This window comes from Salarias fasciatus, chromosome 7 (assembly GCF_902148845.1).
Source record: "Salarias fasciatus chromosome 7, fSalaFa1.1, whole genome shotgun sequence".
In the NCBI taxonomy this organism is placed as follows: Eukaryota; Metazoa; Chordata; class Actinopteri; order Blenniiformes; family Blenniidae; genus Salarias; species Salarias fasciatus.
In genome coordinates this window covers 2560041-2575071 of record NC_043751.1, presented here as the reverse complement: position 1 = coordinate 2575071, position 15031 = coordinate 2560041, and the positions used below count along the sequence as shown (strand labels likewise).

The following is a 15031-nucleotide window of genomic DNA, read 5'->3' as shown; positions in this document are numbered from 1 at the left end:
CCTGTTGTTATGTTGAGCCCTCTTTGCTTCATTAGACAGCTTCATCACACTAAACCCTGAAACAACGTGAAACACACCAAACATTTTAGATTCCAGGTTATGGACCATGTGACAACAAGTTCACAACGTCAGAGTTGGTGAGCAGAGGTCTCAGAGCAGCATCCGGGGCACTTTGTTCAGGGTGTTGTGAGACCTCAGGGCTGAGCTGAGGGCTTTCCTCCTGCCGCCGCTTCTCTTCTCCACAGGCTCAGAACTGAGCAAACAGCAGTAACAGGTTGCCAGGTTGGGTGTAATTCAGCCTGTGTGGAGCTAATCCAGATAGAACAATCACAATAAAACCCAACAAAACCCTTTAAATTTGATGTAAAATTAAAAAAAGACCGTTAAAACCCTCCTGATCTATTTTCCGCCCGGTAAACTGACAGCTGCAGATTAAAGGGTATTAGAAGGAGCAAATGAATGCAGGTCTGAAAACAGAGTGAAAGCAGAGACCTGATCCGAAGCCTTCACGGCTGAATGTGACTTGCGGTTTGGTGTGAGAGACCGCAGAGCTGCAGGTGAGCATTTCCTTGTTTTTCCTTTTTCCTTGATGGAAGTGTGGAAGTGTCAGAGACTGGAGCAGTTGTCTGTTTTCCCGGAGAGAGATGCTCCTTCACCGTCTGAGAGAGAAGAATGACGGAGTTCACTACGACCTGGATGCCATGAGGACAGATGAAGTGGAAGGACCAGCAGTCCCTCCTGGGCCAGCAGGGACGGAGGTTTTGGACTGCAGCAGCGGGAGGTGTGTCCTCACCTGCTGGACAGGTCACGTGGCGTCCCTTCGGGGCGCCGGGCTGACTTCTGCTCCGCGCTGGAAAGCATCGCGCTTACCTGGCAACCCGTCCAACAGGTTGCTCACCTGTTCGCGGCGCGCGCTCATTCCGACACAGCGGAGCGGAGCGGCGACGCGCGGGCGGGGACAGCCGTCCCCGCTCTGACCCCGCCTCCCCGCCCTCCCCTCAAAACCTCCGTCCGCGGCGGGTCGCGGCTTCAAACGCACCCGGCGGAGCGGCTCCCAGCGGCTCCGAGCGCCACGTCGACTAACCGAACAGCCGAACCCGGACCCGCCATGCTGGACCCGTCCTCCAGCGAGGACTCCGGCGGGGACTCGGACCCAGAAGTTGTGAGGGAGGCTCCGCGGAGAGGCGCCGGAGCGGGGAGCCGGGCGGGCCAGCCGCGGCAGCCCGCCGCACCTGGAGCCGCCGCCCCCGGGAGAGGAGCCGCGGAGGAGCCGGGGGGGGAGGCGGAGGAGCGGGAGCGCGAGCGCGAGCGGGAGCGGATGAAGGAGGAGGAGGAGGAGAGGAAGATGAAGCTGCAGATCTACGTCTTCGTGCTGCGGTGCGTCTCCTACCCGTTCAACGCCAAGCAGCCCACCGACATGGCCCGCCGGCAGCAGAAGGTGAGGCCCCCCCCCCCCCCCCCCCCCCCCCCCAGGAACCACTTGTAGTCCAGATGTTCCTAGTTGCCCTCCGCAGCTGCTTCCGGGAAATCGCTCTTTTCTCGCTGAATGTTGTCCGTCGGAGCCGGACCGACCGCGGTCCCGTCCAGTCTCACGGTCCCGCAGGTCTCACGTCCCGTCCGGTCTCGCGGGGGTCTGTCAGGCACGAGAGTTCCTGGAACCCTGCTGTGAAACGCTGCTTCCCCGCAGGAGTCTGACTGGAGTCTGGCCTGAGGGAGCGGAGTCTCTGCAGGCTTCATCTCTCTGCTGGAGGTGGAGCTCATCCTCAGAGCAGATCCACTGCCTGTCCTGTGGTCCTTAGGGCTGGATCTCTCTGGTCTTCTCTGGATCTCTCTGGTCCTCTCTGGATCTCTCTGGTCCTCTCTGGATCTCTCTGGTCCTCTCTGGTCCTCTCTGGTCCTCTCTGGATCTCTCTGGTCCTCTCTGGTCCTCTCTGGTCCTCTCTGGATCTCTCTGGATCTCTTTGGTCCTCTCTGGTCCTCTCTGGTCCTCTCTGGTCCTCTCTGGTCCTCTCTGGTCCTCTCTGGATCTCTCTGGATCTCTCTGGTCCTCTCTGGTCCTCTCTGGTCCTCTCTGGATCTCTCTGGATCTCTCTGGATCTCAGCTGAATCAACTCCTCACAGTTTTCAGCAGCTGGACCCTCGGTTCTGCTCCACTGTTCTTCATGTTTTAAAGCTGGGATCAGTGGCGTTACTAGGATGCCAGGTGTGGGTGGGCATCTGCCTCCCCGGGGGGGGGCACTGCCCACCCCTAACCCCCCCCAGTAACGCCCCCCAAACACCACCCAGCAGGACTGGAGCCCGTCCAGGAGCGTCTACTGATCCACGGTCCCGTTTCCTCCATCTCAGCAGCGTCTCGGGGGGGTGAAGACCAGCTGAGGACAAAAACAGGGGGACGCCTTCTTCCTGTAAAGACAGGACACAACTGCTGTCCTGGTCCCTGGCAGTTCTGGTCCCTGACCCTCTGGTAGTCCTAGTCCTTGACTCTGTGGTAGTCCTGGTCCCTGGTGGTCCTGGTCCCTGACTCTGTGGTAGTCCTGGTCCCTGGTGGTCCTGGTCCCTGACTCTGTGGTAGTCCTGGTCCCCCCAGAGCTGTTTGGTTTCATTCACATTTGGAAAGTTCTCCACCTGCTGTTAGTTCAGCTTGGTTCACCTCAGTGCTACAGCGAGAGAGCAGGCTGCTGTGACACACACACACACACACACACACACACACACACACTCCCCTCCGGGCCACCACCGCCCAGAGGGGCGGTGGTGGCCCGGAGGGGGGGCGGTGGGTGGTGTCCCGGAGGGGGGGGTGGTGGGTGGTGGCCCGACCCTGTGACCGTGTTAACCGGTGACCGGATGCCTCGAGCGTCCGTTGTTACTGCTCACAACAGCAGATGTTGAGAAGCCGACTGAAGCCTATAGCTGTCCTGGTGAACGCCGCTCCACAACATTCGACCTCATTGGTGGTCTCCTGGCTCTGTTGGTGGTCTCCTGGCTCTGTTGGTGGTCTCCTGGCTCTGTTGGTGGTCTCCTGGCTCTGTTGGTGGTCTCCTGGCTCTGTTGGTGGTCTCCTGGCTCTGTTGGTGGTCTCCTGGCTCTGTTGGTGGTCTCCTGGCTCTGTTGGTGGTCTCCTGGCTCTGTTGGTGGTCTCCTGGCTCTGTTGGTGGTCTCCTGGCTCTGTTGGTGGTCTCCTGGCTCTAATGGTGGTCTCCTGGCTCTGTTGGTGGTCTCCTGGCTCTGTTGGTGGTCTCCTGGCTCTGTTGGTGGTCTCCTGACTCTGTTGGTGGTCTCCTGGCTCTGTTGGTGGTCTCCTGGCTCTGTTGGTGGTCTCCTGGCTCTGTTGGTGGTCTCCTGGCTCTGTTGGTGGTCTCCTGGCTCTGGGCGTCCTGAGGCTGGTCTGGTGCCGCTGCCTGCTGAGGATCCACCCAGCGGAGGATCCAGAGCTGAACAGCTCCCCAGGAGAGAGGAGTCCCTCAGCTTTCCAGCTCCAGCTGGAGAGTGGTATTGATCCAGTTCTGTGTAAGAACCAAGAATCGGACTGCTCCCCATGAGTCCCCAGTCATTTCCTCTTCTGATCAGTGAGCGCCCCCCTTGACAGACCGGGGCGCCGCTACATGTTGAGGAGGGGAGGGGGGGTCAGGCCCCAGAAGAAAGGATGTGAGTGAGTGTAGTGCACAAACACAAAACTTCACGAACAGCTAACGGAGACAGAAATGACTCATTTTTATATCAATTATTGTGTGTGTATATATATACACACACACAAGTATAAGACAACAAGACAAATAGGTTTTCACAGTAACAGCATGTTCACAGCAGCAGTTCTCAAACTGGGGGGCCGGACCCCGAGAAGTCTGCAAGCCATAGCTTGAGGGTCCAGAAAAAGTCAATAGAAAGTGAAGCTGGGGGGCTCTTGTTATCTTGCTTTAAAGTCTGAGTAAAGCAGAAATAAATTTGTGTTATTTCTTTGTCACACTGCATAAACATGTGTCACTAACCACTGGGCCAAATTTGAATGATTAAAAAAATTGCTAAGTATATAGAATCTATATATAATCTCAAAGTCATGGAAAGACGAGCTCTTCTGTCTGCTGTGACACGCTGGGGGCGTGTCAGCTGGAAGCGTGGAGCCACGCCCACACGCCTCCGTGTGTCCACAATGACAATGGAAGCTGGCGCCAACGGCCTCATGAGACGGACCCAGCCCGACCACTGTGAGCATCGGAGCCAGAGACGGACTGGGTCAGACGCTGAGCAGCTCAGCCTCCGTCCTCGGTCTCCATCAGAATGCTCATTTATTTGTTTTAATTGCACAGTGGGATTCCCCCGGTCCGCACCAGTGCGAAGCCAGCTGCTCGGCACCGGCTGCTCGGCGCCAGCTGCTCGGCGCCGGCTGCTCGGCGCCGGCTGTTCGGCGCCGGCTGCTCGGCGCCGGCTGTTCGGCGCCGGCTGCTCGGCGCCAGCCGAGTCGACCCGCGGCTCCGCTGCCGGGGAGATCCGCGGGAAGGGCCCGGCGCGCGTCCAGAGTCGCCCAGGCGGGCCGCACGGGTTTATTTAGCTAACGGCGTCGTTGCCTGCACGCTGTGGCAGCAGGGAAGATGCAGAGCGACGTGGAGGTGACGGGCCCGGTGAGCTGACTGCTTGACCGGTTAGCTAGCTGCACACTGTCGTACGAGATGCTATCCGAGACTCGAAAGCGAGCGGAAAACCACCGATGCTAATACGCTAGATGTTTTTATATCGCTTCAGCTAAGGGGCGGGTTTATGCTAATGAGGGCCGGTTGTTGAGGACGTGTGGTGGCTGTCCTCCAGGACTGTGTTGGACCGGCTGTTGGCTCTTGGGTGTTGGAGCTGCAGTGAAGACCTGGACTGTCTCTGTCCGCTGTGCGGGAATGACGCGCTGGAAGCGTCTTCAACCTTTGACCTCTTCAGATGTGGCAATGCTGACTGTTCTCTGAGCTGCAGTCTTGGTTTGGGATGCGAAGCGAGGGGACGGCGAGTTGAGGAGCAGAGGACGGGATGGGTCGGGACGATGCCGATCGGACCGAGGATCGGCTTCCGTTCACGGATCAGAGACTTCCGTCTGCTGAGAGGACTCTGAGGGACTTCCTGACGGCAGCCAGGCCACGCTGCAGCAGCGCCGTGGCTGACCTCCCATGACGAGGTGTCAGCTGTTCGATGAAGAGCTGAAGTATTTTACTCTGAAAAGCCAGACAGCGCTGTGCCGGACGCAGATCCAGAAGCTCCTTCAGCAAACCTCCTCACACAGGAGAAAGATCAGGAAGACGGACTTCTCAGAGGTGAAAGGAGCAGCTGGTTCCAGACTCTGGAGTTCAGCTTCATCCAGGTCATCTTGATGCTGAAGATGTGGTTGATAGCGGTGTGTAAGATGTTTACACGTATTGCACTTTTATTGTGAAAGCCCTGAGCTGCTGCTCCATGAGCCGTGCTGCCGTTCAGCTGAAGCAGCTCCGCCTCCAGAGGAGTCGCTTTACTCTGGATTTGGTAAATACTGAGAACCCTACTCTGGAGCGGGTGAAGGGTTTTCATGGCGTCATGAGGAGACGCCTCCTCCTCGCCGCCTCGTCTTCACCTCTCAGACATGTGCAGCCCCCGTCTTCCCCCGGTCCTCTGTTTCAGTCCTGTTTCCAGCAGGAGGACAGAATCCGTCCTGAAGCAGACCCACATCGCCGTCTAATCGCGGCAGCTGGTTACCGGGCTCTCCAGATAGCAGCGCCTCCCGCCGCTCGGCTGGGAGGAGCCACAGGTGCGTGAGGAGAGCCAGGCTCCTCCTGGTTGTGGCGCCTTCGTATTTTCATTTCTTCTGATTTGGCTGCAGATCTGCTGGAGGCGACTTCCTCCTCTGTCATCTCTCCTTCCTGTCACTGGGAGATGGAGCTCCACTCGGAGCGTTATGCAACTCCCCCTCCTCCCCCTCCTCCCCCTCCTCCTCCTCTTCCTCCTCCTCCTCCTCCTCCTCCTCTTCCTCCCCTCCCTCTCCTCCTCCTCCTCCTCCCCCTCCTCGTCCTGCTCTTCCTCCTCCCCCTCCTCCTCTTCCTCCTCCTCCTCCTCCTCCCTCTCCTCGTCCTGCTCTTCCTCCTCATCCTCCTCCTCCTCTCCTCCTCCTCCTCCTCCTCCTCCTCTTCCTCCTCCTCCCTCTCCTCCTCCTCCCTCCCCCTCCTCGTCCTCTCTTCCTCCTCCCCTCCTCCCCTCCTCCTCTTCCTCCTCCTCCTCCTCCTCCCCTCCTCGTCCTGCTCTTCCTCCTCCTCCTCCTCCTCCCCCTCCTCCTCCTGCTCCTGCAGCAGGGTGGAGGATGCTGGGCATGGCGGTGGGGCTCCGGGAGGCCCCGGGGCCAGTGCAGCGCTCGGCAGCACAGTGGCTTCACTCTGGCGCCCTGCGGCGCTCTGAAGACGCCACAGCAGCCGAGCCTTTGTTCAGTCACTGCAGAGCTTTCCCCCCTCTGTCCCATGAGACTGAGAGCAAAGTAGCAGAACCCCGGCTTGGTTCTGTGGTTCTGTGGTATGTTGCAGTCTGTGTACGGTTTGCATGTCTTCCTGTTGGAGTGTTCTCTCTCTCTCTCTCTCTCTCTCTCTCTTCTCGTCATCTCTCTCATCAAGCCGATCTCTCTCTCCTTTCGTCGCTCGTCCATCTCATCTCTCCATCATCCTCTTCTCCCTCTCCTCTCTCTCTCTCTCATCTCCTCTCTCTCGCCCTCTCTCTCCTCTCTTCTCGTGTCCCCTCTCTCCGCTCTCTCTCTCTCCTCCCTCACCATCCTCTCCTCCTTCTCTCCTATCTCTCCCTCCTCCACAGCTCTCTCTCTCTCTCTCTCCCTGCTGTTATCTTGAGGGTTAGTTTCCCTCCCCTTCCTCAGTGGACATATGCCTCATATTCACACATTCATCACAACACGTCTGGCTGACGCTGATTCAGTTCCTGCTGACAGGAAGGGCAGGTATTCACACGTCCATCTGTCCATTCATCCATTCATCTGGAGCTGTTTAGCTTGGTTTTTTCATGAGTCACCTCACTGTGGGTTCATCAGGTTTGATTCCTGCACTACCAGCTCCAGACAGTCTCTGGACGGACTGATGGACGAGTCTCCAGATGGACGGACCTCCTTCCTTACAGATGGACGGTTTTACTACACTGATATGTAGCACATGTACATAACTGTCCGTTCAGTTCAGGTTTTGTGTTGTTGGATTTTGTGTCTCCAGCTGTTGACACTCCTGTCCCGTGGCTGGATTGTGTCTGTCCTTGTCCCGTTGTTGGATTGTGTCTGTCCCTGTCCCGTGGCTGGATTGTGTCTGTCCCTGTCCCGTGGCTGGATTGTGTCTCTTCCAGTCTCACAGTGCCTCTTCATGGACTTGTTCCTGTATGTCCCGGTCCAGACGAGCAGAGCGTGCGTCTCTTTCAATCCAGACCTGTCCCCAGTAGGGAGCTGGTGCCTTGCTCCAGTAGACTGTGTGGTAGTACAACGCCGGAGCCGCCTGTCTCTCGACTGTCCCGCAGACTTGATGCGTTAATTGAGCGGAGGCTCCGCTGAACTGAAAATAGCAGCTTTTGTCTGAGCGGCGGGTTTTCTTTTCATGGTGGAAGTGTTGAGGACAGACTGACTGACTGGGTCCCACGAGCCTCGCTCGGAGCTCTAATTACCCCCCTCCCCGCCACTCAGCCGTCGCTGGCTCGTCTTTGTTCCCTGAGTGACGGCTGCTGGTCCTTCTCCTCACAGGACTGTTGGCGCCCAGGCTGCTTTTGGAAACAGAAACAGTGGTCTGGGCCCGGCCACGGCAAAGGCCCGATCGCCCCGCTGTTTCCACCTGAACCGAGGGACCACCAAGAGGAGCTGACCAGAGGAGCGCAGGGCTCTGCTGGGCTGGGGAGGGGTCAGGAGGTCACACAGGCCATGGGTGGAGCAGAAGACAAACAGAAGGATTTTGAACTGAATTCTGAACTGAACCAGGAGCCGGTGGAGAGAGAACAGTACGGGGGAGATATGGTCGTGTTTGCGTGTGTTGGTGAGGAGGCGGGCGGCTGCATTCTGCACAAGTTGTGGACGGTGCAGAGAAGCTTGGCTGAGACCGATGTAGAGGGCGTTACAATAATCCAAACATGAGCTGATGAAGGCGTGGATTGCTGTTTCAAGGTCTTGACGGCTGAGAAATGACTTGACTTTGGCCAACTGGCGAAGCTGAAAAAAGCTTGTCCTGACCACAGAGTCTGTTTGTTTGTTGAGTCTGAGATCGTTGTCCAAGGTCACACCAAGATCCCTGACTGTCTGGCTGGATGGCTGTTGAGCGGTGTGAAAACTGGAGCTTTAGATGGACTGGAGGCACCAGAGAGGATGAACTCAGTCTTTGACTCGTTCAGACAGAGAAAGTTTTGTGACAGCCACTGCTTAATGTCATCCAGACACCTGTGGATGGACTGTGTGTCTGGGGAGTTCTGGGAAACCGGCAGATAGATTTGTAAGTCGTCTGCATACAGGTGGAATGAGACATTATGATGGAATATCACAGAGTCCAGGGGCAGCATGTACAGCCAGAACCAAACAGGGCCGAGAACGGAACCCTGTGGCACACCGGAGGACAGAGGAGCTGAAGACGAGGAGAGGTCATTAATCATCACAGAGAAGGATCTATCGGTTAGGTAGGACTTGAACCACTGGAGCCCAGGTCCCTGAAGGCCCACCTGCTGGGCCAGGCGAGTGAGGACAGAGTGGTCCACTGTGTCAAAGGCTGCAGTGAGATCAGGCATCACCAACAGCACAGGTTTCTTTGCGTCCAGGGACGGAAAGATGTCGTTCTGCACTTTCAGTCAGGCCGACTGTGCTGTGGCGTGTTCTGAAGCCAGACTGAAACCTTTCAAAAATGTGATTCTAATCCAAAAATGACTGTAGTTGTGAGAAGACCAGTTTTTCCAGTACTTTAGAGAGAAATGGCAGATGGGACACGGGTCTGAAATTTGAAAGAACTGCTGGGTCTGGAACAGCTGGAACAGACCCTGACCTCAGGCAGGTGTTGAAAAATGAGAGTAGACATGGCCCCACTGTGTCAAAAACCTGCTTTAAAGGGGCTGTATCCTGCTTTTGTAGCTCGTCCAAACCCTATTATTGGCATTAACATGGTAATAGTTTATTTTTGGCGCTAAGGAAAAGTCATTTTGTGTGAAATAAAGGATTTTCTGGGGCTAATTCTGAAACCTGGAAGAGAAAACGCTCTGTTTCACTGAAAATCCCGCCTCTCCCCCTGTGGACTTTGACTGACAGCTACTTCAACCAATCAGAGCTTCAAAACAAATACGCTAGCTAGCTTTAGCTCTTTAGCTCTAGCTTCTCTACACGCGAAAACGTCTTTTCCTGTTAGAAACTCACCAAGCGCAGACCCTCCAGACCCTCCAGACCCTCCAGACCCTCCAGACCCTCCAGACCCTCCAGACCCTCCAGACCCTTCAGACTCTTGGTCTTGCTTGACTGTTGCTTTCAGACGATGGTTAAAGTTTATCTCCGTAATCAGAGTTACAAAAAGCAGCAACGCTGATTGCCGAGGGCCTGTGGGGGAGGGGGGCTCAGGGGAGCCATCTTCACCGTGTGACGTCAACGTGGGAAACAGAGCGTTTTCACGGTGTGGGAGGGGCTGCCCCTCTGAGCTGCAGGAACACCAGGAAAGCTCCAACGCACAGGCAGGAAGGAAAAAAACACTTTGGGGTGTTTTGATGAGAACATGACTATATAACAAGGTTAAAACATACAAAAAGTGAATTTTGCATGATACAGCCCCTTTAATACTGTAGATGGGACAATGTCCAGGGGACAGTTTGTTGGTCTTAGCTTTTGAATCACATCAGAGAGCTGAGAGAGAGAGAGACTGGCTCGAACACAGTCCAGACAACAGCCGGGGCAGAAGGTGGGGCAGAAGGTGGGGCAGAAGGTGGGGCAGAAGGTGGGGCAGAAGGTGGGGCAGAAGGTGGGGCAGTAGCTGCAACACTGCTGTTGCTATGCTCTGTCTGACAGAGGCCACCTTGTCAGTAAAGTGATGGAGGAATGCGTCACAAGTGGATTTAGACTCATTTTTCAATTTAGAGAGATTTATGTGGACGGCGGAGTTTCTGTGTTCTCCACCCACAGCGCACAAACTATTTGATCTGAACTACGTCTGTAAGTTCAATGTTTGTCCTGTGATGAGCCGCTGGCCAGGAGGCGCTGTAGAAGACGGATGGATGGATGGCTACACACCTTTCAGCTCCATGGAAAGGTCTTTTTGTTTGTTTTGCTCTTTGCTGAAGTTGCAGTGAGAACTGAAGGTGATGTGTGTTAGAGGTCACCCCATCCTTTGACCCTCGTCACCTTAAAACAGGCTGCAGATTAGAGCTGCACGATTTTGGCAACAACACATCATCAGCAGGGTAAAACTGACCTGTCTCACCACGGTCTAATCCCAGCTCACGTTCTCTATTAGTGGGTGAACAATCCAACGCTCGGTGAATTCTGCTTCACAATGACGGGAAGAGCCGACATCCAAGGATCAAATTTTTCAGACCGACATTGCGATTGTGCCGCTCCCCGCGTCGGGCGGCTGCTCGTAACGGAGCTTCCTCCGGCCGGGCTGTGCAGCCGTGCCGTGCTCCCCGTTTGAAGGCCCCGACATCCTCCACTAGAACAAGAATGCAGCTCGGCAGGATGACGTCATCGAGCTGCCCAAGAAAGTTCGGCAGCCGGCTGACTTTTCATCCTCCAGCCGAAGCGAGAACTCAAAGGCCACGCCCCCTCGGTGCTGACTCCGCTTCTCCAGCAACTTTATCCAGCAACTCTGCATGGCTGATGGTGTAACAACGGCGTTTTTATGGAAGAATTGGTGAAGGTTACTTATTGAAGCTTCCTTCCATGAGCAGATGAAGAAAAGAGGACTCCAGTCTCCTGGTTCAACACAATTCACCACTTCACCGTCCTCATTCAGGTATTGTTGATCGTTTGTCGGTACATAAAATAAATAGAAATAAGCCCATTTTGTTCTGCAACAGCTGTAAAAGTTTATTTTTTTGGCTGGAAGCAAGGCAGGTTGTTGGATGGGAAACAGATCAGAGCTGCAGAGTTGATCGTGAGAGCTTCATCAGTTTCTCTGTTGTTCTTTCATTATTATATTTCACTGTTCATCTATTTAGCCAGTAATACCCCCCAAAAAAACTTAAAGGTGCTGTAGGCAGGATTCGGCATCTCCGCCATCTTGCTTAGGGTTACCTAAGCAAGATGGCGATTTGAAACCCAGCACAGCCAATCCTGTCCTGCTTTCTCTGACATCACGCCCTGACGCAAGTTAAGCCCCTCCCACAAGAACGTGCAACGAACGCCCCTCGACCAATCACGGTTAGAGCCTCAGGGGCTCTTCTGATTGGTCAAAGATACCTGGAGCTGTGGAGATTCCTTTTCAGCTCAGAACAGAGACAGATGGAAACGCTGCGCCCTCGCGGTAGAGCAGTGATGCTACAGTCCTAAAGGATTATCAATGGATACTCTAACATTTAATCCAAAGAAAACACAGAAAAATTAGCATTGACAAGCAAAATCCTGCCTACAGCCCCCTCTAATATAAGTAATAAGTGTCTAAATTATTATTCAGAGTATGTTGAGGAGCCACATTGGTTACAATAGCAGACAGATATGCTCTGCTCCAATATTAATTTATACACACGTATATTTTATATATATATAATTTTTACGTAATTTTATTTATACATCATTATAAAAATAATTCTGAATATATTTCAATTTCTACATGATTTTTTGCTCCTGCTTTGACCATCAAATCATCAGGAATTAAGACACCTTGTGTTTTATTGATCCGTCTCCAGATCCAGTGGCACGCTGAACTAAAAGCTCTTTAACAGGCAAGGCACTGAAAATGATTTTTATCATGGTCTGTACAGATGCAGCTGCTGCACCACCCATGAGATACATCCACCAACTCCACCTGCACTGCTGCTCCTGCTCAGTGGCAGTGTAGAAGGTGTAGGAACCAGAGGGTGGAGGAACCAGCAACCTCCAGGACCTGAGAGAAGCCGTCGGGACTCTGATCATCTCAAGAAATGACTTTCTGGAGTTTTCCAGACTCCTCCAGGACTGGAGCCTGCAGGAGGGGATTATAGGGGCTGTTAGTAATTCATTTTAAAATCAAGAATCCAACAAAAATATTTTAAATAAATGTAACTAGTGTAAAATCAGGTGAAAAAGATGATGGTGTTTGTAAATATTGGGAATGATGAAAGAAGGGGCAGACATTACAAGTTATTGTTCTTTCTGCTCCTTTTTCATTCATTCTTGTATTATTTTCTTTTATGTATATTTTTTGCGTTATCTTTTGAATGAAAATAAACACAAAAAAATACAGCAATCAATGTGAATAATTTCTGCCATGTCTTTTAAAAACGTTTCATTCAGAAATATATCGTTTTTAAAATTCTGGTTCAATTTTTTTAGGAGAGATGTGAGGACTATGCAAGTTGTATTTATTTTTTTTGGGGGGGGAAATGTGTTTGTGATATCTTGGCAATAAAGCCATTATGGTTGAAGATGATCAGAGTGGTGAAATCCAACTTTTGGAAATGTGTTCACTTCAGTCATTAAATAAAATCAGTTTAAAAATGATGTGAGTCCAGAATAATTTTCAATGTTGAACAGTGGTAACATTTTGTTAAACAGAAAGAGGTAAAAGTAGTGTAATCAATACCTGGACAGTTAAATAATTCTAAAGACGAATTCAGCTGACTTTATGAGGGACTGTTGAAAAACTTGGAGCTTTCTGCTCCATTCAATAAAGCACCGTCTCTTCAGTCGCTCCGCTTTGACAATAAGTGGGTGTGTTGAGGTGAAGCAGGAAAATCTGACCAATCAGAGAAGACTTCTCGATCACCCAGCGGAACAAAGTTCTTAGACGAGGAGGGCGCCAGGCTGCCCAAGTTTGTTCAGCTAGGAGGCGGGGCGAGAACAAAATGACGTCACTTTGTTCTCGCCCGCCTCCCAGCCGAACTTTGTTCTGGTTCTTGTGGAGGATGAACAGGCCTTCAGGGTGCTTTCACATCTACTAGTCCGCTAGTGTAGGCCTGGGCGATTATAAGATCGTGATTAGTGATCGCGATTAATTTCCAGTCGATCACGGTGATCAGCTGAGAGCACATTTACTCGATCAGACATGGCAGAAATATGCGTGACCACAGCCAATCAAAGTCCACTTTTTCCTGCTCAACTTCCGCCTGTAAGTTGTCTGAGAAGTAACCAGAGATGAGCTGAGTGGAGCCGAGGGCAGCGAAGCAGAGGAAGTCAGCCATGGCTCGGCGTTATGCTCTGAAGATGAGGCTGCTGCTGACAGGACAGGCTGCTCCACCCGCTCCGCTGCTAGCTCACCGCTGCTAGCTCACCACCGCTAGCTCACCGCTGCTAGCACACCGCCGCTAGCTCACCGCCGCTAGCTCACCGCCGCTAGCACACCGCCGCTAGCTCACCGCCGCTAGCTCACCGCCGCTAGCACACCGCTGCTAGCTCACTGCTGCTAGCTCACCGCTGCTAGCACACCGCTGCTAGCTCACTGCTGCTAGCACACCGCTGCTAGCACACCGCTGCTAGCTCACCGATCCGCAAGGAATCTGGTCTTTTGAGTCCAGAACTACTGGTGATACAGTTTAACTAACGATCGTTCAGTTCTTCTCTTTTACTGAGAAAACGGTGCATCGCAGGATTTTATTGTCTTGGTGCTAGATTTTTTCTTTCCATTTACTGCACTGTTCAGTGAAATTGTTCTTATATTTTTCAATGTTTATATTATTGCATTGCTATTTACTTGGTTTGTTAATAAAATGTTAAACTATTCTATAGTTCTAGTTTTCAGTGCAGATGCTTTAAAACTGGTTTAAAAACAATATAACACATCGTGATTATAATCGAGATTGAATGATATGAAAAAAAAATCATGATGGTTTTTTTGCCGTATCGCCCAGCCCGACGCTAGAGTGGTTCGGTTCGGACATAAACATAACTTGTTTTAGCAGACAAACTATCCACTATGACCCTCCTGCCCCTTGGTGGCGCTGTTCACTCAGTAGTGTGTTTTGGGTGATGGAAGTGAACCCTGATTGGCCAGCATGTGTTGCTACGGAAGCCTCCGCCGACCAAAAGGCCTTCTCCACAACAGAGCGGGCGGGACCGAGGCCGGTCAGCGTTCACACCAGCAGCGGACCGCACCGAGACCGCCTCCTCCAGGAGGTCTCGGTACGGTTCTTTGTCCCGGACCAAAACTAACTGGTCCGCTTTCACGCCAGCGCGTACGAACCGAGCCTGCAGGAGTTCTGGACTCTAGTCCGCTTCCAGCGGACCACATGCTGCAGGTGTGAAAGCAGCCTGACCGTGTGGTTCTGCTGACTGACAGGTCAGAGCTGGAGAATATGGATGAACCTTCATGTTTGCCGTTCTGTTTGAACTGGCTAGCGTAGCTACAAGCTAGCAGATGTTATTTGCTCATGTGATCAGGTGGCAAAGCATTATGGGAGCCGTAGTCAAACAACTCTGTCTCATTATGGTTGATCGCAGCAACAGGAGCGCAGACAAACGGTTTAATACTACGTCACTTCTGACTGGCCAGCGTCATAAAGACCTGAGCCTCGGTAATTCTGGTTAGCTAATATATCTGTCACTCTAACGTCAAAGCGGGGAGGCCGCAAAAAAAGAACAAAAAAAACAACCAAACCTGCAGGGTCTTGTGATTGCATTACTGCACGAGGCCGAACCTCAGTGTGGATTAGACTTCCATTAAAGGCGCAGCAGTGCTGCAGACTGCAGCCGACACCAGGAGCTGCCTGGAGCGCTGCGGAGCTTCACAGCGGAGCTGGTCTCCACGCTGCTGCAGCTGGAAGTGTTCTCCCACACAGCTGGGTTCAGCCGTGCTTCGGGGCTCGGTGGTTCAGGCGGCGTGGAACCAGCCTCACAGGGTCTGCTGGGTCTCTGCAGCTGATGAAGACGTCTCTCTGTCCCGCCTCTCTGATCCTCCACCCACTAATA

General features: G+C 53.1%; 1 protein-coding gene across 5 annotated transcripts in view; it reads left to right on the top strand.

Annotated features, from left to right (window-relative positions):
- The first annotated feature begins 1028 nt into the window (after positions 1 to 1028).
- The window catches only part of cadps2 (Ca++-dependent secretion activator 2), a 219114-nt gene continuing 205111 nt past the window's right edge, over positions 1029 to 15031 (top strand). For all 5 annotated transcript variants that reach the window (XM_030097248.1, XM_030097247.1, XM_030097245.1 and 2 more), the window contains exon 1: positions 1029 to 1438. In XM_030097248.1, coding sequence (XP_029953108.1) covers positions 1109 to 1438 — 330 coding nt within the window. In that variant the 5' untranslated portion in view covers positions 1029 to 1108. The remainder of the gene's footprint in view (positions 1439 to 15031) is intronic.